At 40.8% G+C, this 27,537-nt stretch overlaps 1 protein-coding gene across 2 annotated transcripts in view; it reads right to left on the bottom strand.

Annotated features, from left to right (window-relative positions):
- gosr1 (golgi SNAP receptor complex member 1) overlaps window positions 1–27,537 on the bottom strand; it is a 116,706-nt gene that overhangs the window by 64,725 nt on the left and 24,444 nt on the right. For both annotated transcript variants that reach the window (XM_080210518.1, XM_080210519.1), the window contains exons 5-6: window positions 16,796–16,887; window positions 14,130–14,204 (exon numbers count right to left, since the gene is read on the bottom strand). In XM_080210518.1, coding sequence (XP_080066644.1) covers window positions 14,130–14,204; window positions 16,796–16,887 — 167 coding nt within the window. The remainder of the gene's footprint in view (window positions 1–14,129; window positions 14,205–16,795; window positions 16,888–27,537) is intronic.

Genomic DNA, 27,537 nt, shown 5'->3' with positions numbered 1-27,537 from the left:
TTTGCAAAGAGTTTAGAAGTCTAATGGTGACCATGAGTCCATAGTCAATTGGTCTAAAAACCCATCTGGTTCAATAATGTCCTTTAGGGAAGGAAATCTGTCATCCTTACTTGGTCTGACCTGCATGCAACTCCAGATCCATGTCAATATGCTTGACTCTTAAATACTCTTAGGGATGGGCAATAAATGCTGGCCCAGCCATCGACACCCACACCCCATGAATGAATTAAAAAATCCAATACAATCGAAACTTATTACATAGCTGCGTTCATCAGATGGGACTAGACAGAGCACCTTGTGGGCTGCAAGTCAGCTATCATCCTTTCTTGAACTTGTATCTTTATGACTAGCTGTTGTTCAGTTATACTACTAGCTTCCATTTAACACTCGCTGATTAAGGGCAGGTCTCTGCATGCTCATACCTGCAAATTTATCAAAGAAATAATGCTTTATTCCACAATTGCGAGCAAAAAGAATTGTCATACAATTGTCACATATTTTAAATAAAGGCATTGACATTTCTTACAAAATGGGTATTGTTCAATTATTGTTAATCAAGTACTGTTTGGGGAAGTATTTGTTTAAAGTTAAATGTTGGTGTCAATGGCAAGAAAAGGGGGGGAAAAAAAACTAGATTGTCCATGAAGGAAAGATCAACAGCACGTTAACCTGCATCAATTTTATGCCAATTGTCCATGATTCAGCATTACAAATTTCAGTGAGGGAAGTCTGAAAGTTAATTGTTCTCGATTTAAATTCACCTTTGTCTCTGTACTTCTTTTAGCAATCAAGAGCAAAATGTGTATTTCAGTGCTTCTGAGAATTTCAAATACTACTCATGTCATACTTCTGATATTTATTCCGAGCAGAAATCTTTGGTTTTGTGTGTGATTACTGTTTTTTTTCCCCACTCTCTTTCACAGTATGCTGGCACCAATGGCTAGGCTAACATTTGTTGTCCATCCCCAATTGCGCTTGTGAGGATGGTGATGAGCCGCCTTCTTGAACTGCTACAATCTATGTGGAGTAGGTACAGTGCTGGATTTAGACTGGGTGAGGCCCTAAGCTATATAAAGCTTGTTAAAAAGTTACACCAAAAGGTCTCACAAAAGCGCGTACCAGAACAGGACCTTGGGTCGCCACAAAAAAATTGAAAACATAATTATGTCTTTTAATTATTTAATAGCAAGGTATTTAAAGTGAAAAATACAAATTATTTTCAAATGAATGCATTTACTGATTACATATTTATCATTTGGCTGGCTTGATCTCTCTCAGATGATAAGAGAGTACCCCAGAAACAATATTTAAATGTAATTTTTAAAATAATTTTAAGATATATATATATATATTTATATATATATAAATATATACACACAAAATGCTGACAAGTAATCATGATCACTTTTATTGATGTAAGTAATAATGAAATTGTTTGCAAAAATCAGAAAACTGGTATCAGATACAATTTAAAACATTTTCTTTCTTGATTTCTCAAAAGCAAAATCATGAATTAGGTCCTCAAATAGTATGCTACACAGGTTACCACTTTCTATGCATACGATGCTAAGTGCAGGCAGTTTGTCTTGAGACATGGTTGCTCTCAGTTCATTTTTGATTCTCTTTAGCTGTGAAAATGACCTTTCTCCTGAACAATTTGTTACCATTAGACGTATGAATAGTTGTAATATTGCTTCCATATTAGGGAAAACTAAATGAATCTTGTATTGGAAGATGATTTGATACAGGTCTTTGTGACAAATTTGTTCTTTTCCTGGATAATTCTGCTTGACAAAAGCATGGAAGTGCTTCAGTTCCCCCGTAAGGTTAATATCAACATCGTTTGGATACTCTCTTTCATCAAAGTTTCTACTGCTTCACGCAGCTCTGTCTCTGAAGCTTCTAAATCAGCTAGAAATGAAAATTTGTTTGCAGCATAATTGTAGACTATTGCTCTTCTCAAGTTTGCTTCAAGGACATCGATTATAGGAATGAAGGATTTCACTCAAAATTTGTCTCTTGGAGAAAGCTCTTCATCAGCATCTGTACCTACAGTCGTTACACAATGCTGTGAGGGTAATTCCAGGATTTTGACCCAATGACAGGAAAGGAACAGCAGGATGGTTTTGTGGCTTAGAGGGGAACTTCCAGATGATGCTCTTCCCATGTGTCAGCTACCCTCGTCCTTCTAGGTGATAGAGGTCATGGGTTTGAAAGATGCTATCAAAGAAGCCTTCGTGAGTTGCTGCAGTGCATTTTGTAGGTGGCACACAATGCTGTCATTGTGTGGTGGTGGAGATAGTGAATATTGAAGGGGTACCAATCAAGCAGCTTCTTTGTCCTGGTTGGTATCAAACTTCTTGGGTGTTGTTGGAGCTGTACCCATCCAGGCAAGTGAAGGTTATTCCATTACATTCCTGATTGGAGCCATGTAGATGGTCGGCAGGCTTTGAGGAATCAGGCAGCAAGTTACTCACAGCAGAATGCCCAGCCTCAGACCTGCTTTTATAGCCACAATGTATGTGGCTGGTCCGGTTCAATTTCTGGTCAATGACAAGATGATAATAGGCAATGGTAATGTCATTGAATGTCAGAGGGGATTTGGCTGGATTCTGTCTTGTTGGAGGTGGTCATTGCCTGGCACTTGTTATTATTATTTATATTATTATTATTACTTGTTATTATTGGCACAAATGTTACTTGCCACTTGCCAGCCCAAGCCTGATTGCTGTCCAAGGTCCTGCTGCGCATGGATAGGGACTGCAAATGGTTCTGAACATTACATAATCATCACCAAACGTCCTCATTTCTGACCTGATGATAGAAGGAAGGCCATCAATGAAGCAGCTAAACATGGTTGGAGGTAGGACACTATCCTGAGGAATTCCTGCATTGATATCCTGGGACTGAGATGATTGACCTCCAACACCACAACCATTTTCCTTTGTATTCGGTGTGGCTTCAACCAGTGGGGAGTTTTCCCCCTTATTTCCAGTGTCTCCAGTTATGCTTGAGCTCCCTACTGACACCCTCATTCAAATGCTGCCTGGAGATCAACCAATTTAAATCAAAAGGCCAGAGACAGCAGGATAAGCTGCTGGAAAGCAAACCAGGTCTTTTATCTCCTGTTTCAAATCATGCTTTAGCGAGAATTAAATTCAATGGGTTCTAAAATACAAATGGAAAACTGAGCTGATATTGTAGAGGCAGCAGACACAAAACTACAACTATTTTGGCAGTGAGCCCACACGAGTGAGTGCATCAGAAGTCAGTAGTCTGTCTTTCCCCTCCCAAACCTTGTTGAATTATAGAATCACAGGATCCTACAGTGCAGAAAGAGGCCACTTAGCACATTGAATCTGCACCACAATCCCACCAAGGCCCCTATCCCCATAACCCCATGCATTTATCCTAGCTAATCCCCCTGACACAAGGAGCAATTTAGCATGACGAATCCACCTAACCTGCACGTCTTTGGAATGTGGGAGGAAACTGGAGCACCCAGACGAAACCCATGCAGACACAGGGCGAACATGCAAACTCCACACAGGCAGTGACCTAAGCCGGGAATCGAACCTGGGTCCTGGCGCTGCGAGGCAGTGCTAACCACTGTGCCACTATGCCAGCCAATTGAAAGAGGTCAACATTATTGTCACAAATGTGTATTTCTTTTGTAAACTTAAAGGGGGGAATGCGCATTGCTTAAAGTTGTAGGGCAGCAACAACAACGGAGGAAGGTCCACAACATAAAGTGGGTCAAAAAGTTTTATGTGGGGGGCTGTTTACTACATTGAAGAGGCAATAAATGCAAGTTATTATCATGAGCTTAGGCAGTCCTGCTGTTGTAGCTGGTTCTGTAATCACCAGCGCCCCCCCCCCCCCCCCCCCACCCCACCGGATTTTGAACCCTTTTTGAACCCTCATACTCAGCAGCCTAGGCTGCGCCCATAGGCGCTCTGAGCCACTGAGCAAACATTTCCCCTCTGAGTTCTCCAGAAAAAGTGATTTGAATAAAAAGGGTGGAGAATTAAGAGAGACTGGGAAAACAGGAGATGGAAAAAAAATAAGACACACAAATGGGAAGGGGGTAAGGGCAGCATGGTGGTACAGTGGTTAGCATTGCTGCCTCACAACGCCAAGGACCCAGGTTCGATTCCCATCTTGGTTCACTGTCCCTGCGGAGTCTACACTTTCTCCGTGTCTGCGCGGGCTTCCTTCGGGTGTACTGGTTCCCTCCCACAGTCCAAAAAACATGCTGGTTAGGTGCATTGGCCATGCTAAATTCCCCACAGTGAACTCAAACAGGCACCAGAGTGTGGCGGCTAGGGGAATTTTACAGTAACTTCATTACAATGTGAATGTAAGCTTACTTGTGACATCAATAAATAAGGAGAGTAACTTTTGTGTAGAAGACAAGTGAAAGACCATCTTTTCCATACTTACCATCTTCCGTGTCTTTAATTAGAGATGCAATAAATTTTTGTAAAGCTATTTATTAAGAAGTTTTAAAATATTGCTGAACCCGTTTATTTTAAAGTTATGCAAGGGACCAAGATGCAAGAAAGGGCTTAAAAAAAAAACACATTTTTCTCCCAGAAAGTTAGTGTGCCCGCTGCTGAAGCTGAAAGGTTCTCTCTCATATAATGAAATCCTAGACATTGCTAGGTCTCTGAAAAGTTCAACAGTTTCTCTGTGACATATGTACATATGTAAATGGCAGTTTTACATTTTTGCTATTTCAAAACAAAACACTTCTCTTCTGCCACCTTGAGGTAATATCCCACCACTACACCCAGGTCAAGTTAATTTGCCTTTGTATAGAAACAAAATCAATATAATTGTCTCTGTTACACTGCAGCAACAGAAAAACAATTAGATTGAAAGATTAAACATGGTTTTAATTCAAATTTAAAACTGAGTTATAAAAACTGGTCACTCATTATTTGGGAATAATACAGCTATCAAATGACAATACTAAATTTTTGGGCAAAAGGGCTGTACACTCTTTTGCCAATATCTAAGTTTTAATTTTATTTACTAGCGTCACAAGTAGGCTTACATTAACACTGCAATGAAGTTATTATGAAAAATCCCCGTCGCCACACTCCAGCGCCTGTTCAGCTACAGAGGGAGAATTTAGCATGTCTTTCGGACTGTGGGAGCAAACCTGAGCATCTGGAGGATTCCACACAGACCGTGACCCAAGCCAGGAATCGAACCCTGGTTCCTGGCGCAGTGAGGCAGCAATGCTGACCATTGTGCCACTACTATGCTACCCCAACATGACACATGGAAAGTGGAGTTAAAATGATCCTTGCCTTACTAATTAGGATACAATGGGTTGGATTTTGCAGTCAGACGCAAAGCAATGGCACTTGCTGCTGACTTTGAACAAAGGTGTTTAGAGAGATCTAAAGACTCCCATGGTGTGGATGTCCACTTTCTTGAAGGCAGTTTAAACCTGGCACCAAGACCAGGGGTCGCTTGGCATGCAGCAACAAGCGTATAAACGAGCATGAATATTGGAGTACTCACATAGACAGTAAACCAAGATGTCAAAAGGCACCTGATATCCTCCACTTGTAATTTAAATTTTCAATATTTTAATTAGGTTTAGATAAAAGCTAAAAATGGCAACATAAACAAGTTTCAAAGTATTGATTTTAAAAATGTGGAATTTTTTGTATCATAAAGAAATCTGACACTCTGCAAATATAAAATTAGCTTTACATGGCAAGTGAGCGTGTTCAGCAGTCATTATACAGTTAGTAAGCTGTTTAAAAGTTCAATTACACCTCATTGAACAGGGGGGAAATTTTCCAAGAGTATAGAAAATGAAAGTAACAGTACAAGAATGGGAGGTTTTTATTAATTCAAGGGTTTCCCTGGTCTGGAGGTGGGTGGTGGCTCAATGGCACACCTTCTGGTGAAGCACAGAATTGCTGACAACACCTGCTGGATTTCCACACTACTCCAGAATTTGCTGTTATTTTAAGTGGAGAGCATTGGTGGTTTTGCTGACATTACCGTCACAGGATTAGGACCAACGTTATTTTCTAAAACCTTTAAGGAATTACTTATTTCAGTGACTAAAGTTTGAAATCAAGTTGTAAGATTAGAATCAACAGTTACTGGTGCACACCATGTGGTTCCAATAACCCAGTAAGGCATGATCTTCAAAACATCCCATGTTAATAGATTAATGCCTACTTGGCTTTCAATGGCAAGTTAACTGTAGGGAACCTGGTGCCTCATTCACAGCACAATGTCAACATTTTTCATTTACATGGAAATCATTGCTCGCAGCAATTCTCCATAGAATCCAGACAAATGTGCTGTTGTCCAGCTTATAGCTGTGGATATAGTTTGGTCTATATCAAAGGTAAAAATGAACAAGTCTTTTGACACACTGGGGTGGTTTGTAATCACAGTTCAATAAAATATTCCTTTTTAACTTTATGTACACAGCAAGAAAATACCCCAGATGGTTGGTACAGGTATTTTGAAGTTCACATTTTTTGTTAAGAAGCCATCAATGTTTGTGGCAATTGCATCTAAAATAACTGTAAATTCTGGTACTCCAGCATCAAAAAGCAAATGACCTGCATATTTCCAGCAAACAATTTTTGGCTACATACACGTAGATGTCCATTTGGTCTATGCACTTGGCTGAGGAGACAATGATGTGAAGCTACCAGCTGTAGGATTATGACTGAACACCTTTCAGTCAGAATCTTAGATAAGATTCTAAGAACGTGCTAAAATCATCCAGGAACGCAATGGCTCCCAGGAACCCCATACCCTAATGACTTTATCATCAATTTAATTTAAGAGGCATCCAATTAATAACTTTTTAATTGATACTTTTCAATGTGAAAAATTGCCCAGGTATTTTCTGCACACAAAAAGGACAAATCCAACCCAGCCAATTACTGCCTGGGTCATCAACAGTGCTATCAAGCAGCACCTGCTCAGCAATAACCTGCTCAGAGACGCCCAGTTTGGGTTTTGCCAGGGTCACTCAGCTCCTGACCCCATTACAGCTTTGGTTCAAACATGGACAAAAGAGCTGAATTCCAGAGATGAGCTGAGTGTGACAGTCCTTGACATCAAGGCCACATTTGACCAAGTGTCGCATCAAGGAGCCCTAACCAAACTGAAACCAATGGGTATCAGAGGGCAAAACTCCGCTGGTTGGAGTCATACCTGGTAAATAGGAAGATGGTTGTGGAGGGTCAGTCATCCCAGCTCCAGGACATCTCTGCAGGAGTCCCAGGTTTAACAATCTTCAGCTGCTTCATCAATGATCTTCTCCTCCCATAAAATCAGAGGTGGGGATGTTTGCCAATGATTGCACAATGTTCAGCACCATTCGTGACTCCTCAGATACTGAAGCAGTCCATGCTCAAATGCAACAAGATCTGGACAATATCCAAGCTTAGGCTGGCAAGGGGCAAATAACATTCACACCTCACAAGTGCCAGGCAATCACCAATAAGACACACTCTAACCACTGCCCTTTGGCATTCACTTACCATCACTGAATCTCCCACTGTCAACATCCTTGGAGTTACCACTGGCCAGAAACTCTGTTAGACTCACCACATAAACACAGTGACTACAAGAGCGGGTCAGAAGATAAGAATACTGAGGCGAGTAGCTCACCTCTTGATTCCCCAAAGCTTATCTACCAACTACAGGGCACAAGTCAGGAGTGTGATGGAATATTACCCACTTGATGGCATGGGTGCAGCTCCAACAACACTCAAGAAGCTTGACACCATTCTGGACAAAGCAGCCCAGTTGATTGGCACCACATCTACAAACATGCATGCTCTCCACCACCGATGTTCAGTAGCAGTAGTGTGCACTACCTACAAGATGCACTGCAGCAATTCACCAAAAATCCTTGGACAGCACCCTCCAAACCCACGACCACTTCCATCTAGAAGGACAAGAGCAGCAGATACATGAGAACACCACTACCTGCAAGCTCCCAGCCAAGCCACTCACCATCCTGACTTGGAAATATATCACCATTCCTTCACAGTCACTGGGTCAAAATCCTGGAATTCCCACCCTAACAGCATTGTGTCAACCCGCAGCACGTGGACGGCAGCGATTCAAGACAGCAGCTCATCACCACCTTCTCAAGGGCAACTAGGGATGGGCAATAAATGCTGGCCAGCAAGTGACACCTGTGTCCCGCAAATGGATAAAAAAAAACCTTGGGATTCGATTAATATAAACCAGTCAGCTTATATGGCTCACAATATTGTGAGACTCTATTTTGGCTTCAAACTTGTATTTGAAACACAAATGCAAATATAATTGTAGCAACAGGTGTACTAAAGTTACAACCAAAATTTTAAAGAAGCTTGTACAGGCAAAACACTTTTAATATAGATCTTTTGGACTCGCAATAGCAATAATTAGTTTTTGGGAAGTGTCAGACACAAAGCATGTTAGAAGATTTGACAATTTATTATCGTCACATGTATTAGTATACAGTGAAAAGTATTGTTTCTTGTGCACTATACAAAGCATATCATTCATAGAGAAGGAAAGGAGAGTGTGGAGAATATAGTGTTACAGTCATAGCTAAGGTGTAGAGAAAGATCAACTCATTGCAAGGTAGATCCATTCAAAAGTCTAATGGCAGCAGGGAAGAAGCTGTTCTTGAGTCGACTGGTACATGACCTCAGACTTTTGTATCTTTTTCCCGTCGGAAAAAAGTGGAAGAGAGAATGTTTGGGGGGTCCTTGATTATGCCAGCTGCTTTTCCGAGGCAGTGGGAAGTGCTGACAGTGGCAATGGATGGGAGGCTGGTTTGAGTGATGGACTGGGCTACATTCACAACCATTTGTACTTTCTTGTGGTCTTGGTCAGAGCAGGTGCCATACCAAAGAACAAAGATAGAACAAAGAAGAAAAGTGTAGCACAGGAACTGGCTCTTGCCCCGTGAAGCCAGAGAATTCTATAGTCTCCGCTACACTTGGTCCCCAACTCCAAATCATCTTTATAAATTGCAAACAACAGCAGTCCCAACACTGATCCATGAGGCACTAGTCGCCAATCGCCAACCAGAAAAACACCCATTTATCCCCACTCTTTGGTTTTTGCATTAACCAATCCTCTATCCATGCTATTACATTACCCGTAATGCCTTGCGCTTTTATCTTACGCAGCAGTGTTTTGTGCGGCAACTTGTTGAATGCCTTCTGGAAATCCAGTACACCACATCCATCAGTTCCCTGTTGTCTACCACGCTTGTAATATCCTCAAAGAATTCCAGTAAATTAGTTAAACATTCCAGTAAACTAGTAATTAAAGTTAATGGCTCCTTGATCTCAATTAACGAGCAAGATTTCTGCCATTGCCAAGACTCTCACTCAAATAGCCTTTAAGGTGGAACTTTACACCCTCAAATTATGCCAGATTTATTTATACTGCCCATTATATGATTCTTAACAGACGCTAAAATAATGACATTTGGTTAGCTATCACACATTTGAAAATAGTTCAAAGAAATTACCTCAAAAATGTATCCCTTTTATTGGAAGGATTTTCATTTAAACTTTATTAGTCACAAGTAGGCTTACATTAACACTGCAATGAAGTTACTGCGAAAATCCCCTAGTTGCCACTCACTGGTACCTGTTCGGGTACACTGAGGGAGAATTTAGCATGGTCATGCACCTAACCAGCACGTCTTTTGGACTGTGGGAGGAACCCGGAGCATCCAGAGGGAACCCACGCAGACACAGGGAGAACATGCAGACTCCGCACGGAGAGTGACCCAAGCCAGAAATCGGACCCAAGTCCCTGGTGTGGTGAGGCAGCAGTGCTAACCACCGTGCCACCCTTGCTCCAAATATTCATTCTACCTCTTTTGATTTCAGGTTTAATTAATTTAGAGAAAGAGAATGTTTGGATCAGAAAAGTATTGTGCATGTTCCTCAGATGGTTAACTAGGAAATAAACTTGATTCCAATTGGACTCAAATGTCCAGTGCCCTCCCTTCCACAACGCTTTGAGCCTGACACTCCCTGGTAAGCTAATTACTGCTATTGTCATACAGTTCTATTCAGGTTAGAGGCTTAATGATGCTATGATGACATTTATTATATATTGTTGAAAATCTAAAATGCTACTGTTCATGATCCCTGCTGATTTGAAGAGCGTGCAGCATTTGTTACAGATTATGAAACAAAGACCTTAATTTCTATTGCAAATGAATAATCTTACCAAGAAACAATGAGAGTAATAAGGCCAGAGGAACAAGCAGCTAGAAAACACTCAAAGAATAAGAAAAATTAGCACAATAACAAAATAGATGACTACATCACTTGAGCTGGGGGCGGGCGGGGGGGTGCACGATGGGATGGGATTTAATTGCATTTCAATTGCACGTGACATAAATGAATAGTTATAAGTGAAAAAAAAATCAAAACCTCAAGAGCTAGAACTGATTTTCTTTGAGGTCAGGCTGACTGTGTATAATCAGCAGACTGCTATGACTGCCAGATGTTAAATTGAGATTGTTTAAACTGTCTCCTTAATTCATGGTAAAACAGTACACTGAAAACAAACATGTGACCTGCTACTCATTCTGCCCGATAATAAGCTTGTGTGGCCTGATTATTATGGGCCAGGGAGGCGGGGGAAGCCTAGTCAATTCTACTGAAATGCACGTGCCAGGTTTAAGACCTGTAAACAAACAGACAGTACCGCTGGTTTTGCCAAAAATCCTTGGGAGAGGGACAGAAAGAGTGAGAATTACAGGATGTTGCTGTAAAACCTTGAAATTTTTGTCACTACGAAGTCAAATCTCTTTGTAAAAGATATTGGTCTCTAAGGGAATCGTAACATGACCAATCTGGCCTAATTTGTTTGATTTCTGTTTTTCAGGCAGTAGCCAACTTATTAACTGAGCCAGCTGACTTAACAGCTTAAGCTTGGAGTATTTTTGCGTGGTACAAGACTTGTCAGTCACCACCAACTGGCAACACCTCTATCAATCAGAATTCACTTGCCAATCAATCGGCACTCTCGTCTCACAAAGTATAAGGTTGTCACTGGTGCTCTTTCACTGTTCTGATGCGTGCAAGACAAAAAATCTTCAACAAAATGTATTTTTCCAGCAATACCCTTGTATTGTTTCGTTCACATACCAATGATAATCTGTGAACAAAACGTACATTCTTGTAAAAGCAATATGGCTCTAACATCAGAAGGCACATGACTACTATTTCTATCAAATGATCAGGTTGTCAGAAGGGAAAGCATTCAAATTTTATGAAGGCTGCATTTTCTACCAACGTGGTACATGCACAGTTGTACCAATGTGGTGTCATTGTGAGCAATGATTTCTACTTCTGTACACACCACACTCCTGATTTCACAGTTTTTCATGCACTTAGAGCCATTCAAATTTAACTTGTCTAGTCTTGGTTCAAAAGTTTGTACAATTCCCTAATGGAATTCTAATTTTCCTCAGATTCCCTGTCCTCTTATGCAGCACAAGAAGTTGGTAAGTAAAAAGCAAGCAAAGACAGAATGCAGAGTTATTTTGCTTCGTAAACTCTGCAGTGCCTAATCTTTGTTCTTGTGATAAGAGGATAAAGTTGATAATATCGGGTTGTATAGCTGTCCATGGCTGGAGACAATGGGAAAAAGTGATTGTTCCAGAAACTCTGGCACTATTAGATTGTGAAGCAGTGCTCTGAGTTTGTGTGGCACTTCACTGCCCGTGTGCTAAATATACAATCATATTGGTAATTTTCCTTGAGGAAAAAGAAACAAAGGCATTTGACACAAGGTGCTTTGAGAGCTGGACTGATTTCTGTGCATACGTGGCAAAGTAAACCTTTAATCACTCTGGCACAGAATATGCAAATATTCATAACATGCAATAAATCACACTGTGTCTCCTGCTGCCTGCAATATACTCATAAATCATATAGTGGGATGCAGCGTCATTGGTTTTCTGTGCATACACGAATCAGTGTGCATATGCAGAGGTGTGTTGGTGGCCACAGCACAGTAGTCAGCACTGCTTCCTGGCCCAGGCTCCATTCCCGGCTTGGGTCACCGTGCAGACTCGCACATATTCTCCTCGTGTCTGCGTGGATTTCCTTCGGGTGATCCGGTTTCCTCCCACAGTCTGAAAGACGTGCTGGTTAGGTGTGTTGGCCATGCTAAATTCTCCCTCAATCTATCTGAACAGGCGCTGGAGTGTGGCGACTAGGGAATTTTCACAGGAGCTTCACTGCAGTGTTAATGTAAGCCTACTTGTAACACTAATAAATAAACTTTTAAACTTTGTTCTTCCGGCCAACCTGCACTGGCAGGAGACAGTGTTTCATAAGTAATGAATTTCAGAAAACAAGGAATAAAAATAATCAGCGACATCTTAATAATCATACACCTGAGTAAAGAAAAGTCTTTTCAAAGGAAAAGGAACACTAATCAGCAGGGTTATGAGCAAAAGCTGTGGTGCAGGACTAAATTGAATATTTCTTTCAAAAAGCTGGCTCAGGCCAAGTGGACCAAGTGGCCGCCTCCTGTGCTGTAGATTTTTAAATTCTACACATTTAAAAAAATATTGACTGGTGCACATTTTGTTGCTGATTTAGGAAACATATTTGATTTTTAGACTTAAGGCAATTATATAAGTGCTCCCATGTATTACATGGCCATCTTTCAAACTTATCATCACACGGTTGTGAGAATTCTGCAGTCTCCATCACTGATGGGGCTCATTTTCTCCTCCCCTAAGCATCCTACTATCATGTTTCACACTAAGAAAACTGTGCACTGCCTCGGTTTTCTAGTGCTACCTTTCGCCACCATGTTTATCATGAACGAGAACATGGGCAACTCTTCTTGTCTCCTCTACAACTAGCTCGCCTGAACGTTCAACTTCACCCACTCAGATATTGCAGAATATCTTGCCATGGTATAACAGTCACCCACACAGCAGGTTGTAAGCTTGAACGGAGCTTGGCAAACAACCAACCTGCCTTTACTGCAAATATTTTGCACCAGATGCTCCCAAATCTTTGTACTGCTGCACATCTTCCCCCAATTCAGGAATACACAACAAAGCTGTGGAAAAACAATTCTACCAAGTATAATATTCCACTTCTGCATTCAAAACAACTTAATGTTTCAGAACTTCTTTCTAAGAGACAAAAGTCTAAATAATAAGTGTTTGTCTAAAATGATCAAAGTTCCAAAAGTCATATCATTTTGCTCCAAACTGAAATTTCTTGAAAGGTTTCCTCCCTTAGGAGCAATTCTATTAACTAATGTACAGTAATTGCAGTTTTCTTCCTCTCAAAGTGCTCATTAATGAAGAGGTTGCCGCACATTTCTGTGCAATTTCAAAAAGACAAATGAAAAATTTTCACTGAATATCAGCTTTTAAATGTCATCAAGTAGAAATCCAACCTGCCCACTTAATAGCTGCAAAAGATACTGTCAAATTTCATTACAAAATACATTAAAGGCATCAAATAAAGAGACATCAATGTAGTCTCCATGAATATAATAGAGCATATAAAACTATGAAAATTCTTAAAGTGACACTGGTATACAGTAAAGTATCACTGTAGTTACTGAATGTCTGAATCACAGATTCTCCACTTAATCCTCTAAATTTAACAATCAGAAGAAAGATCAGGATGACACTGAAATCATTTGAAGAAAACACCAAATAGTCCAATCATTGCTTTCAAATTGGGTCTTATATACAGGATATATAATTGCTTAGCAACTCATTGCACTTAAAAGGCAACCATCAATCCACTTGCATGTGCGTCTGACTTACCGAAGGATCCAAGCACTCATATGGTCACTAACAGAACCTTAAGATTCTGGCTCTAGGTTTCATGATGAGTAACACACAAAAAGGCGACCCATTAACTTTGGGTATCACAAAGCATTCAAGCTTCTCATAGTTTATGATAGCATCTGGAGCCCATGGTTAGATGACCACATCGTAATAGCAATTCTCCTCAAAGCTTTGCTTCGCATATTGTTCTTCTTTAATCTTCACCTTGACCATAACATATCAAAATGCACAACTGCAGCAACCAGTGAAAAACAGAATAAAATTAACTTACTTTCGAAGGTGCTCATGTTCTTTCAAGAACAGTTCTGTTCTTCTGTTGTTAACTCCTGATCCACTTTTGTAAGATCTAAAGTTAAAATATGTAAACTTTATTAAAAGATCAAGGCATGTGATAAAATATTACTTTGCATCCACAGATAGAAATATTAGTCACAGCTTTTAAATTGTGATGTATTAAGTTCAATTCAAATTCTCAATTTGACCAATAGAGTACTGTAATATCCCTTCACATCATTAGGCAAGAGGTGGAGAAGCTGGCATTGGACTGAGATGAGCACAGTATGAAGACTCACTACACCAAATTAAAGTCCAACAGGTTTATCTGGAATCACAAGCTTTGTGAGCGCTGCTCCTTCATCACTCACCTGAAGGAGCAGTGCTCCGAAAGCCTGCGACTCTGGACTTTAACCTGGTGTTGAGAGACTTCTTACTGTATCGTTAGGCAAACTTAATTTTCTGGCATTTAAATATATTTTAAGTAAGCTAAAGAAACCATTTCAACACAGTTAATATTTTCATCTGGGCTTATTGTTCTACGTCACTTGATATTTTGACACTTGAAAACACCAGTGATTTTATAATTAATATATTTACTTTGAGTGGTTTTGTCTGCAGCACAGGTAATTAGTGCTGTTTTACTAAATTACATATTAATTTTTAACTCATTAAATCAAAATAAAAAATAAACTGAGCATTGAAAATGAAACAGATGTGAATTATCAAAGTCAAAGTCACTTAATGTTGTTTGAATTTAATGCTTACTGAAAGGATTTCAAATAGAATTATGAAATATATAAAAGATTAATTTTTTTGATCAATATACATTTCAAAGGAGGCTGCAGGTCATAGGGTCGATGAAAGAAAGGGTCCGCAGCGACTATGAGGCTCAGAAAGTGGAATGTGTGGCGATCAGAGGATACTGTCAATAGAAAGTTAACATATTTCTTTTATATTTTTAAAATGTGCTTTGTCAAAAACTTGCTTCATTTATCAACATCAGAAGTACTTTACACTGTTAAATTCAACTTTCAGGGTATAATGTTTTAATGCCTTTTTTTCCGCTGATGAGGAAAGTCTTAAAGAACCTAACAACTTTTTACATGAATTTTATCAGGAAAACATGATTTACTTGAAGTTGTTTCATGAACTTTATAAATGAGGAATTATTGTTCTTGCTGGCAACTGAAGGTATAAACTGTACATTATTCAAATGTTATTGTAATATGCATTGCTCACTATACACTTTAAAAAGGACAAAGAAACAAAATAAATGGAACCAGAAGTGAAAGTCAAGATAATTTAAGGGCTCCTTATCCCAAAATGGGCATGTTGTATGTAGCTACATATGTCCAAATTCATATTAAATATTTGCTGCACAGCTGAAGGATTTTACTCTATCAAAACAAGGTGCATGCAATTTAATTAAAATTAAAAATATATCAACAAACAAAAGGCTGTACAGTGTAGCAATCAAAATAAAAACAACCTGCATTTTTATACCACCTTTACCCGAGTAAAACATCCCAAGATGCTTCACAGGGATCATTCTCAAACAAAATTTGATATCCCACAATGAAGTTTCATAAGGATAGGATAGGTGAAAGAGATAGTTTTATGGAGAGAGGAAAATCATGAACATGCAACAGGCAAGAATTGGAGGAATCCAGAGATCATGGACGGTCATAATTCTGGAGAAAATTATAGTGTTATGAAGAGCAGGTCCTGGTGGAACATGAACATAAGGATGAGGTGCGAGATAATGCGCTTCAGCTGAAGTGATAGAAGGGGGCAATACAGACTTAATGGCCCAGTTCTAAAGGGTGTGAAGGAACAGGAAAACCTGGAAGCACACATGCATCAGTCTTAAAGGTGGCAGGACACATTGAGAGTAGTTAGCAAAGCATATTAAATCTGGGCTTGAATAAGTAAAGACTGGAAAGTTATGCTGAACCATCAATAAATTCTGGTTAGGCTTCAACTAGAGTATTGCATCCAGTTCTGTTTATCTTACTTAAGATGCGTAGATTCCAAATGGTGAGGGTGGGGGGACAGAGGAGGGGTGGCAGGGGAGGAGGAGGAGGGGAGGAGGAGGAGGAGGAGGAGGAGGAGGAGGAGGAGAGGAGGAGGAGGAGGAGGAGGAGGAGAGGAGGAGGGGGGGGGGAGGAGGAGGAGGGGAGCAGGGGCTAGTTATAATGTTTGGTTGGAAAAACTGGTATTGATCTCCATGGAACCAAGGAGATCAAAGAGAGATTGAATAGAGGTGTACAAGATTATGAAAGGCTTGGACAAGGTAGGCAAGGAAATCTTCTTCCCATTAACTCGTACAAGGATTATGGGACATCGATATAAGATTTTGGGCAAGGGCCTGCAGGCGGGAACGTGAAGAACAACCTTTATGTGCAATGAATGGTACTGACCTGGAACTCTTCACTCATGATTTCACATGAATTCAGAAGGAAAATGGATGTGCAGTTGAAGGAAGTAAACTTGTGCTAAAGTGATAAGAGTGGAGGAAATGGGACTGACTGAATAGCTCCACAAGGAGCTGGCATGGATCAGATGGGCCAAATGGTCTCCTCTTTTGCCATAAATTATTCTGTTCCACGTAGAAACAGCATGACTATGTTCTATATATGACTGTGCTAAATAATTACTTACTCGATATCTTTCCGAACTGATCCCAACAAGTCTTCGCGTTCTCGGATGGCGATAAAGTTTGCTTTGGTTTTATTAAACTCATGTGTATAATCCTGTAAAAAAAAGCAAATTAAAACTATTAAACATTTAGAACCATCTATCCACATCACTGCATTTCCCTTTGCACAAGCCACCCTTTTAGATACTTTTCATATATTAGGAATTGTGAAATCTTCCAACATCAATTTGAATTGTTGGGCCCAGTACTAAATGGCTTAGAAAAATTCAGCTGCACACTTCCTGTCTTTCAAACGCTAAACAACTTTCAAAGACTCCAATATGGCAGGCAGCAAATGCACACTCTTGAAAGATGGAAGTGCGCTCCCATGATATTGGTTTAGGCATCAGAGTAAACCACAGAAAAAAAATCAGCATCCATGGCCCATATCTGAGAAGGTTCTTCTCAAAGTGGCCAAAAGCGGGCTGTTTGAAGCCGCCTTTGTCATATTGGGTTGACCTGAAAATAGCAAGCCAGCTACTTTCCTTTTCCTTGATGGATACCTGGGGATATGCTGTGGTTCATCAGCTCTATGTTAGTAAAGCCTGAGGCCCAATATCAAAATGCACATGAGGCCTATCCATTAAGGGGATAGAATCACTCTCACTGCTCCCAATATCTAGGCTAGTACGTCTACAGCTAGGGGGTTGGGGGTGATGCTGAAGGCAGCCAGTACTGAAGGCAGAAGAGAAGGGGTAGCTAAAGGAAACTTATTTAGGTTATTTAGTTCACACAGATGAAGCATATGTTTTGATTATAACTCTGCTGCCAAAATCACAGATGGCACTGCTAACTGTACCGCAATAATATAATGAGACTATAAAAATAAGTCCAACTTAAAATTCTTCCTTTCAACCTCCTACCAAACTGACAAAATAACTGCAACAGGGGGACAGCTGTAGCACAAAATGTCTTCATTTGCAGCTAATATCAGCTTCATTTAATAAGAAAGACAACAGCAAGTGTTCCTTTCCCTTCTAAAGGCAAAGTCGAATGTAGTTGCTCTGTTTGGCACGAGTTAGCCTCATGAATTTTATAAATGCAGAACCAAACCACTAAGTGGATCATCCATAAGTCATTTTCAGAGAGAAAACTTGTGCAATCTGCCTCTGCACAAAGTTGATTAATTATTTTTCACAATATATTTTTGAAAACAAGAGATGAGGTAGGACCCATGGCAGTGTTGCGAAATGGCGACAATTATGACCAATTATCACTGTTAAGAATATTTGAACAGAACGCTGTAATAAATATGGAAGGTGGATTTTAAATTAGAACTGCACTGAAAAATTAACCTGATGCTATGAGCAGAACCTTAGCCAAAATGAAGCAAATTTTTTCACAGGGCACATCTAGCAGATATAATCCTATCAAAATTTAAATCATTCCCATTTTCAGAGGAACTCGTCAAGAAAAGAATTCTGCTTCATTGAAAGGATATATTCCTTTCAAAAGGATTTGCATGAGATGCAAAAATTGTTAATGTTTATGACCTTTTTGGCAATTCATCAACTGCTAGTAATAATCTTTTACTCTCTCAAACAATGTCACCTATGCTGACATTCTGTAAGAGCTATCGCATATCTAGTTTGCCGCCATCCAATGTTTTGGTACAATTCCCCTTTCAACAATCCCCTCTCAATTCTTTGCTCGTTTTGGGTCTAGGCCAGCTAGCTCTGGAGATTTAACAACAAGAAAATAATGTATCAAAACCACTCATTGTTCCTGAGGCATCAATCGACACAGTAGACAGACCAGGTACACATTTTTAAAACAAACAGCTTCAGTTCTGCTTGACAGAATTCAATTTCTGAAGTTGCACATTGATTTTGAATTTGTGCTTTGGGTAAACACAAAAACTAGACTGGATTTTAGTCCCTTCTGGCATGTTTGAAGGTGGGTTGGGTCATAAAATGCAGCTCATGGCCTTCCCTCCATGTTCCAACCTGCCTCTGACTGGTCTCCCATTTTACAGTGGGCAGGGAAGGTGTCAGGCCTAACCTTGGACTTATTTAAGCCCTTAAATGGCCAATTAGTGGTCACTTTAAATGCCTCATTCTGCATCCCATGTTGTACCCACATGAGGAGATGGCTTATGCCAGGTGGGCAGCCTGTCAGTTTTTACTGCGAGTCTGGTGTCAGGCAAGAGAGAGGGACCCTTTTTTTGGTAAGGTCCCTGTGCCTATCAGAGGCACAGTCCCCACACAAGGTCAAGGTTTTCACTGTATACAATTACATGTGACAATAATAAATCAAACCAAATACTGTACCATCTCCAACCAGCATCTCAAACCCTGTCTCCATTCCCCTCACTGATATCCCAGAGTTCCTTGAAATCTGGTTCCATAACCACATCCTGCTCAGGGGCCACTGGTTGAATCTGGCGCTGCTAGGATGACAAAGCTTGGCCGGCAGCTCTGTAAGCTGGAACTAATTCCCTGATGGCAACTGAAGTCTCGATCTTAGACGATTAACACTGCTTCCAGCAGAAAATGGCTATGGGGCAGCCAGTTCTTGGTTGGTGGGCTCCCTACCAACATTTCAGTTTGTGGTAATGTAGTAGAACAATGTCTTACAGAAGACTAAAATAGGCCAAAACTATCATTCACTCCTCAATTAAAAATATTTGGGCCACATTAGGAATAGGATTCTAATGACTGAACAGGTCCCTGGATTGGAACAAAAAACCAAATATTTGTATGCAGTCCATCAAGGCTTGTAAGTTGATAAATTCACAGTGAATTACACGTTTCTTCACCATTTTCAGTCCAGTCCATGAGAAAACCCATTGATAAAGAACAATAACACAGGAACAAGCCCTTCAGCCCACCAAGTCTGTGCTGACACAGATGTCTTTCTAATATTTTCTTACCTCTACGTGGTCCATATCCCTCTATTTCTTGCCTATTCATGTATCTATCCAGATGCCTGTTGGAAGTTTTTATACAATCTGCTTCCACCATCACCTCCGGCAGTGCGTTCCAGGTGTTCAGAACCCTCTGTAAAAAAACTTTCCCTTTACATCTCTTTTAAAATTTCCCCCTCTCACTTGCAACCTATGTCCCCGAGTAATTGACCCTTTGACCCCAGGAAAAAGACTCTGACTATCCACTCTATCCAAGCCTGTCATAATCTTGTAAACCGCTATCAGGTCCCCCGTCATCTTCTGACAGTCCAGTGAAAACAATCCAAGTTTGTTTAACCTTTCTTCTTGTCATAACCTCCAAAACAGGTAACACCCTAGTAAATCTCTTCTGTACTCTTTCCAATACATCAACATCCTTCCTGTAGTGTGGCGACCAGAATCGTACACAAAACTCCAAATGCAGCCTAACCAAAGTCTTATACAGCTGCAACATGATTTTCCAATTCTCACACTCAATGCCCCGATTAATGAAAGCCAGCATGCTAATGCCTTCTTGACCACTCTGTCCACCTGAGTTGCCACCTTCAGGGAACTGTGGATCTGCATGCCTAGATCCCTCTGTATGCTAATATTTCCAAGGGCTCTACCATTTACTGTAGAATTTTGTTTCGCAGTAGACCTTCCAAGTCGCATCACCTCACATTTGTCTGGTTCAGTCCATAGCTGGTGTACAGGACAAAACACTACCACTAGTTCCCTATTTACAGCAAACCATGTTCTACCAATGAAGGGTCATCAAATTGACTGTTTCCTTCTGAAATGCTTGTAGCCAAGTTTTGAACTCCCAAATTACTGATAAGAATAATATGAGCAGGACCAAGATAAAACATTTGTAATGGGTACTTAGTAAGATCCAAAATAAATTTGAAAATGAAAACTTAAGTGCCAATCAACAAATTATTTTACAAGCTAAGAATAAGATTGTCAATTTTTCTCTCTCCACAGATATTGTCCGACACAATTAAATCCTTTTTGTTTTAACTAATGGTATGTTGCACAAGGATCTCAGTAGTTCAAAGATGAACACAGGGAAGAAATATCTTGAAATAACTAAATTAGCTTATGACAAGTTTATGATATACTGAAGTGGTGAATGTTCTGGACGGTACGAACATATTCAAAGCACCCAAGTATTACCAGCTTGAATGTCAGTCCATTACTGTGAGGAAAATTGTAGTACGGATTACTTGCAATTCAAATTATTGGGCAACTCTTTTGAAAGTACTATATTTGCTATTTACATTGCTACACTATAATTGCGGCACAATTTTCTGAAGAAAAACTCCAAATTATCAGTAGACTGCAACTCGCTGGCTGCTTGTTGGATACCATTTGGTCTTGTGTCTGAATACAGCGGAACGTACATGACTTGATGGGCAATCCTTAAACTGTTTTCACAGGATTGCTGATCAAGAACCTTCCCAATCGTGGATGCAAAGTCCCCCAGCACTCCAAAGTTATCAAACAAATTCAGTCAGAGAATTTTGCAAGCAGATGAAACACCACACACCAGCAAGCTGCTTCTCTTTTGGTAGCAACAGCAGATGTACCTGGTCTCAAGTCAATTCCCAAAGAGAGTCAACAGACATGAGGATAAACGATTGATTTTCTTTTTTGCACTGTGATTCCTGCAGCTCCAAGTAATATTTCTTAATAATATTTTGAAGTATTTTGAAATGAGGAAATCTTAATACATTTGCAAAAATATTGATCTCTTCAGCACCTCATAAACCAAGCTAATTAAAATGTATTTTAACCTATTTCAAGTGTATTATACAGAACAAAAAAAAGCCCCCCTCTATGAAGTTAACAGAAGCGTGGGATACTTTCATTAATTTTATGTCGAGAAAATAATTATCAACAGCTGTGATTTTTTACTGCAAAACACCATTTTGTGAAATTTAATTTTAATGAATGGATGACGTAAAATTTTATAAAAGGATAAGACACATTACTTTCAACTACCCTTTAATGGGTTACCAACGTATCCTCATAACTGTGCCTAATTAAAATGCAAAAGGTCCTTTTTTGGAGAGCTATTACTCATCAGCTTCCAATCACCTTTCACTTCTTGCTGAGTTGATATCTGTACATCCAACATTTAACTGAGGATATTTATCACTCGATTAGCTGTTCAGGCTGCTCCATTAAATCTTCATGTCAGAAAATTTATCCTCATTTATATGTAGCAATGACCTAATCTTTCTACATTATAAATGCAAGTTCAGATGTCACTCAGCAAATATATTTAGATGGAAATTAATGGTTTTTTCCTTCATTTTGATTTTAATTTGTAGAAATTGTGTATTCAGAAGTAGCATATTCATGTGTTAATAATCGCCCTCGAGATGCAAGAACTGTTATAAAATGAACTATGAAACACAAATCGACATAGTAAATCAATTCAATATTTTGTCAAAGTAGATAAAACAAAAAAGTGAAAACATTCAAATGCAGAGGAAACGCTGCAACTTATGCAAGCGTTTTGAACTAATGGTACTAAAAGATTTAAACAAATCTCTGTTTTTGTGTGTAAAGTTACACTGAATCCAACAAGACTTTCAGACTTTGAAATCAAAGGCACCGTAAAGCTGTATTTCTTCTTCCCTTACTTTACAGGCTTTATGAAATCAAACTGCAAATTAATAGTTCCTCTGGCTATAGTGGACATTTGCAAGTGGACACCGTTCAGTAGTGGAATCATTTCCAGCAGCCTAATGTTGATTAATTTGTCTTTTGGACTGCTGGAGGACACTGGAGCACCTGGAGGAAACCCACACAGACACAGGGAGAATGTGCAAACTCTGAACAGACAGCGACCCAAGCCAGAAATTGAACCCAGGTCCCTGGAGCTGTGAGGCAGCAGTGTTCACCACTGTGTCCCCATGCTACCCCCCCTCAGTGTGAAGATGAGACTTTGAAAAGGACTCTAAGACAAGGGGTGGAATTTTACCGTTCAGCCCACCATGGGAATTGTAGCGGGTGATACACGACAATGCAAAAGTTCGTTGACCTTGGGCAAGATTTTCTGGCCATGAGGCGAGCGTGGCTGGAAGGTCCCACCCAAATACTGTGCAGTGGCAGGTGTGACAGGCAGGTTAGTGAGAATGAGGTCAAATACGTTTATCCCTTTTGTTGGTTCCCTCACCATCTGTCATAGTCCCAGTCTAGCAGCTGTGTCCGTTAGGACGGGCCAGCCAGCTCTGTCATGGTCAGGCATTGAAATCTCCCTGCCAGAGCACATTCTGTGCCCTTGCCACTCTCATTGCATGCTCCACATGGTGTTCAACATGGAGGAGTACTGATCATCAGCTGAGGCTGAATGATACGTGGTAATCAGCAAAAAGTTTTCTTGTCTGTGTTTCACCTGGTACCAAGAAATATCATGGGTCCAGAGTCAGTGCTGAAGATTCCCAAAGGAACTCCCAACTGTATACCACTGTACTGTCACCTCTGCTGGGTCTGGAGGTACCCAGGAATGGTAGTGTCTGGGACATTATCTGTAAGGTACAATTCTGAGAGTATAACTATGTCACACAGTTGCTTGTCTGTGAAACAGCTCTCCCAATTTTAGCACAAGTCCCCTGATGTTTACAAGGGGGATTTTGAAGGATCACCAGGGTTTGGCTTGCTGTTATCATTTCCAGTGCCTAGTGCCATGTGGTCCATCCGGTTTCATTCCTTTTTATTTTCTTTGTAGTGGTGAGATACAACTGAGTGGCTTGCTGGGCCATTTCAGAGGGCAGTTAAGAGTCAACCACATTGCTATGACTCTGGAGTCACGTGTAGGCCAGAGCAGGTGAGGGTGGCAAATCGGAAGAAAACCAGATGGGCTTCTATAATTGTTTCACGATCACCATTGGACTTATATTAAAAAAAAAATCAAATTCCACTATCTGCTATGGTGGGATTCAACCCTGGGTCCCCATCATGATATCCTGTGTCTGTGGACTACCAGTGTAGTCCCGCCTCCCTATACTTGAGGGTGTCAAAATGAATCTAGGGTATGCAGGGAGATAAAGGGCGCTATCGGGTAGGGAGAGATTTTCCTTTGTAGTTTCCAGCTGTCTGGTATCCCTTTGAACTGCTAGCTCCATTTACAGTTGAAATTCTCTTTCTCTTTGCCTCTCCTGAAATTCTAGCTGCATTCTGAATTTGGCTAGCTTTAATTTGGCTGGGGAGGTGATTCAGAGTCTTGGTTGTGTTCTTCCTCTACCTGTTCTATACAGGTGATATCCAAATGCTCTACCAACAACTGGATCAGTTCACTTCACTTTACTGGGTAATTTTAATTGTGCCTCCCTAATTGCAGCTTTCAGTTGGTCTCTGCTGAGGGAATTATAGGCCAGTTAGTTTAACGTCTGTTGTAGGTAAAATGTTAGAATCTGTCATGAAGGAGGAACTAGCGAGGCATCTTGAGGGGAATTGCTTGATAGAGCAGACGCAGCACGGTTTCGTTAAAGGGAAGTCGTGTCTGACAAATTTACTGGAGTTCTATGAGGATGTGTTTAGGGCGGTGGATAAAGGAGAGCCGGTGGATGTGGTCTTCCTTGATTTTCAGAAGGCGTTTGACAAGGTACCTCACAAGAGGTTATTGCAGAAGGTCAGGGGACATGGAGTTGGGGGTAGGGTGTTAGCGTGGATAGAGGATTGGTTGTCAAATAGGAGGCAGAGAGTGGGGGTTAATGGGTGCTATTCGGATTGGCGGTTGGTGACTAGTGGAGTGCCCCGGGGTCGATGCTGGGGCCTCAGCTATTTACCATTTATATAGATGATCTGGAGGAGGGAACCGAGTGTATGGTGTCGAAATTTGCTGATGACACCAAGATTGGTGGAATGGCAAATTGTGCTGAGGGTGTGGAGAGTCTGCAGAAGGATCTAGATAGGCTGGGTGAATGGGCCAGGAACTGGCAAATGGAATTTAATGTTGGCAAGTGCGAGGTGGTCCACTTTGGTAGGAATAATGGTAGGAAGGATTATTACTTACGTGGCGAAAAACTGCAGCAGGCGACGGTGCAGAGGGACCTCGGGGTCCTTGTGCATGAGTCGCAAAAACCCAGCTTGCAGGTGCAGCAGGTGGTCAGGAAGGCAAATGGGATGCTAGCCTTCATAGCGAGGGGGATTGAATATAAAAGTAGGGAGGTCTTGCTCGGCTGTATAGGGCATTGGTGAGGCCGCAGCTGGAGTACTGTGTGCAGTTTTGGGCGCCGTACTTACGCAAGGATATTTTGGCCTTGGAGGGAGTGCAGAGGAGGTTTACTAGGCTGATGCCGGAGTTGAGGGGGTTGAGCTATGAGGAGAGGCTGAATAAACTAGGCTTGTACTCGTTAGAGTTTAGAAGAATGAGGGGAGATCTCATTGAGACGTATAAGATGATGAATGGGATGGATGGGATAGAGGTGGAGAGACTCTTCCCGCTCAGAAAGGACAGTAGGACTAGGGGGCACAGCCTCAAGATAAAAGGGGGGGGCGGTTTAGAACGGAGTTGAGGAAGAACTTCTGCACTCAAAGGGTGGTGAATCTCTGGAATTCTCTGCCCGTTGAAGTGGTGGAGGCTACCTCGCTAAATATTTTTAAGACGCGGGTTGATGGGTTTTTGATAAGACAGGGGATTAAAGGTTATGGGGAGAGGGTGGGAATGTGGAACTGAGCCACGACAGATCAGCCATGATCTTAATGAATGGCGGGGCAGGCTCGAAGGGCTAGATGGCCTACTCCTGCTCCTATTTCTTATGTTCTTATGTTTGCCCTTCTTTTATCACAATATTGAAACATAATGCACAGTAACAGAGATGTCAGCTTCTACACAAAATGGGGAAAAAAAGTGACACGACAGAATCATAGAATCTTACACTGCAGAAGGAGGCCACTTGACCCATCGGGTCTGCACCTACCACAATTTCACCCAGATCTTATCCCCACAACTCCATGCATTTACCCTAGCTAGTATCCCTGAGACAAGGGGCAATTTAGCATGGCCAGTACACCTAATCTTCACATCTTTGGACTGAGTGGGGAAACCGGAGCACCGAGAGGAAACCCACGCAGACACAGGGAGAACGTGCAAACTCCACATAGACAGTGACCCAAGCAGGGAATTGAAACCAGGTCCCTGGCGCTGAGGATCAGCAGTGCTAACCACTGTGCCACTACGCAGCTCCAGACTGTTTATCAGTTAATTCCTCCATTAAACAACTGTAAATCATTCCCTTCTGTCTACCCATCACCCACTTGTTATCAAGCCCTAAACAGCTTTGCCGTATTCATAAATCTCTCCGATCGTTCACCTTAACTGCATTATCGTTCTTCAAGCTCATCACTTTGCTTATACACAAATCTTGGTATTCATTTTTCTATTAATTTTCATCACTATTTGTGCTTCCTGATCGTAGGTCCAGAAGATTAAACTTTCCCCAAATTTATTTAATTAGAGCACAAATTTACATAATGTTATGATCCCAGCTAAAGTTAATGCTGGACAAGTCAAATCCCAGAGTCAAATCTGGCTTTGTAGATCCTAACTCCTGCAGGGATCAGTTACTGAACACATACACAAGAGTCTGCCAGTATACTGTTAATGCAAAGAAAATAATGTTAGTTAAACAAGAGAAAATTAACTATATTACATTAGACAAAAAAGGTTGGAAAGATTTCAATATAGGTATCAGAAAATTACTCAAGCTCACATATTTCTTTTGCCCCAGCAAAACCCTGACAGACAAATCCCCAGTGAATATCTACCATAGTCTCAACATCAGCAGGCAGTAGATGGCACAGTGGTTAGCATTGCTGCCTCACAGTGCCAGTGACCCAAGTTCGATTCCCGGCTTGGGTCATTGTCTGTGTGGAGTTTGCACATGCTCCCCGTGTCTGCGTGGGTTTCCTCTGGGTGCTCCAATTTCCTCCCACAGTCCAAAGGTGGACGCTCAGATTAGGTGGATTGGCCATGCTAAATTCTCCCTTGGTGTACCTAAATAGGCGTCGGAGTGTGGCAAATTTGGGATTTTCACAGCAACTTCATTGCAGTGTGAACATAAGCCAACTTAAGCTTTTTTTAAAACATCAAGGCTTCTTGCTTATTAGCTTAGTTTCACATTGTTCAGAGGTTCACTGGAAGAAAACTTTCATGTTTTACTTCAGCTGGTATTCGCCCCAAGACACCCAAAATCTAAATATTATTTGAACTTCAAAACAAAACACGAATTCCTTAAGCTCAATTTCCCAGCAAGCTTGCTGGATTTCTTACCTGAGGGGAATTAGATCTTCAGCCTGTAACACCTGGTACACACACATGCTAATTTCCCTTCTGCGTTTCCCTGTTCCTCTACGTGTCTCTAGATCCCAGTCACTCGGGAACAGCAGTTTTTTCTAAACTTCATGAAACTACTAACCCCTTGTTAACCCATTACTCCTCTTTAGGAGTTATAAAACCTTATTAAACATGCATGCATACAAACATGGCTCCAGACTTTCCACCACCCAACTCTCAAAATCTTTAAATTAAACCAAAACCAGGGTTCACCCTTCTTTTTTTTCCTCTATTCAGTCGTGGGATATGGGCATCACTGGCTGGCCAGCATTTATTGCTTTGGAGGACAGTTAAGAGTCAACCATTTTGCTGGGGCTCTCGAGTCACATATGGGCCAGACCAGGTAAGGATAGCAGATTTCCTTCCCTACAGGACATCAGTGAACCAGATGGGTTTTTCAGACAATTGACAATGGTTTCATGGTCACCATAAAGCCATTCCCAATTTCAGATTTTTTTTACTGAATTCAA

Source organism: Carcharhinus amblyrhynchos, chromosome 23, assembly GCF_965287045.1.
Source record: "Carcharhinus amblyrhynchos chromosome 23, sCarAmb.v2.hapA, whole genome shotgun sequence".
Lineage (NCBI taxonomy): Eukaryota > Metazoa > Chordata > Chondrichthyes > Carcharhiniformes > Carcharhinidae > Carcharhinus > Carcharhinus amblyrhynchos.
Note: the sequence above shows the minus strand (reverse complement) of the source record. Positions and strands in the feature narration are given on the sequence as shown.